General features: G+C 51.7%; 1 protein-coding gene across 1 annotated transcript; it reads right to left on the bottom strand.

Annotated features, from left to right (window-relative positions):
- Positions 1-147: 147 nt before the first annotated feature.
- On the bottom strand, positions 148-1,248 carry LOC102253778 (nuclease-sensitive element-binding protein 1). Its single transcript, XM_005863500.2, has 2 exons — positions 785-1,248; positions 148-713 (listed from the first exon to the last, which is right to left on the bottom strand). The coding sequence occupies exons 1-2, from the start codon at positions 1,130-1,132 to the stop codon at positions 219-221; spliced, it is 843 nt and encodes a 280-aa protein (XP_005863562.1). The 5' UTR covers positions 1,133-1,248; the 3' UTR covers positions 148-218.

The following is a 1,248-nucleotide window of genomic DNA, read 5'->3' as shown; positions in this document are numbered from 1 at the left end:
CGCGGGTTCTCCAAAAGAGACATCTTTAGATAAAAATAATAAAAACCCCATGCTGCATAGATAATGCAGATAAGTTCTAGTAATCTGGTCAAGGGGCAAAAAGCAAGCACTTAGTCTTCAGCTCCAATCTTTTGTTCATTTCTTATAGCTGGAATTTCATATTTCTTCTTGTTGGATGACTAAACCGGATGATGGTAAAGATGGTAAGCCGGCAGTTTTTACTCAGCCCCGCCCTGCTCAGCCTCGGGAGCGGAGGAATTCTCAGCTGGTGGATCGGCTGCTTTTGTCTCTTTGCCATCTTGTGGTTTAGGGTTTTCTGGGCGTCTGTGTCGGTAGTTGAAGTTGCGGCGGTACCGACGTTGAGGTGGCTGCTGACCTTGGGTCTCATCTCCTTGATTTTCCTTATCTTCTTCATTGCCGTCTTTTCTAGGCTGTCTTTGGTGAGGAGGGCCCCTGCGGAATCGTGGTCTGTAGCCCCTATACATATTCTGTCTCACTGGTCTGCCTTGTTCTCCTGCACCCTGGTTGTCAGCACCCTCCATCACTTCTACCTGTACAGGAGGGTTGGAATACTGTGGTCGTCGCCCACAGGGTCTCCGCATGTAGTAAGGTGGGAACCGTCGCCTGCGATAGGGCCGGCGCTGTTGGGCCTGGCCTTCGGGAGCACTCTGGGACCCCTCATTCTTCTCCCCACTCTCACTATTCTGGTAATTCTGCTCACATTTAAATTTTAGTGTTATCTTTTCCAGAATTATTTCTTTAATTACTTAAGATCTGAATTAACATTTGCTACCTCTGCCCCCTTTTCTTCTTCAACAACATCAGACTCCACAGTCTCTCCATCTCCTACACTGCGAAGGTACTTCCTGGGGTTATTCTTCTTTATGGCAGTCTGGTGTACAAATACATCTTCCTTGGTGTCATTCCTGTTGATGAAACCATATCCGTTTCTTACATTGAACCATTTTACTGTTCCCAAAACCTTCGTTGCGATGACCTTCTTGTCCCCGCCGGCAGGCGCCGCTGATGTGAGGCCACCTGGGCCACAGCTGCCGGTGGTGCCGGGCTTGGTGTTGGCAGCGCTGAGGGTGGGGGCAGCGGGCGGCTGCTGGGTTTCGGCCTCGCTGCTCATGGTTGCGGTGATGGTGACTGGGGCCAGCTGTGGCAGCTGTGGCTCCTCCCGGGGTGTGATGGTAACTAGGCCGGCGGCGGCGGTGGGGCTGCTCAGGGCTTTCTGGGGTCCGCTCT

The sequence above is a fragment of the Myotis brandtii genome, unplaced genomic scaffold (genome assembly GCF_000412655.1).
Source record: "Myotis brandtii unplaced genomic scaffold, ASM41265v1 scaffold179, whole genome shotgun sequence".
Classification (NCBI taxonomy): Eukaryota; Metazoa; Chordata; class Mammalia; order Chiroptera; family Vespertilionidae; genus Myotis; species Myotis brandtii.
Note: the sequence above shows the minus strand (reverse complement) of the source record. Positions and strands in the feature narration are given on the sequence as shown.

Coding starts and splice junctions, on each gene's coding strand:
- LOC102253778 (XM_005863500.2), bottom strand. CDS start 1,132: ATGAGCAGCGAGGCCGAAACCCAGCAGCCGCCCGCTGCCCCCACCCTC. Junction 714..784: donor AGGGGGCAGAGGTAGCAAAT/GTTAATTCAGAT, acceptor AAATGTGAGCAG/AATTACCAGAATAGTGAGAG.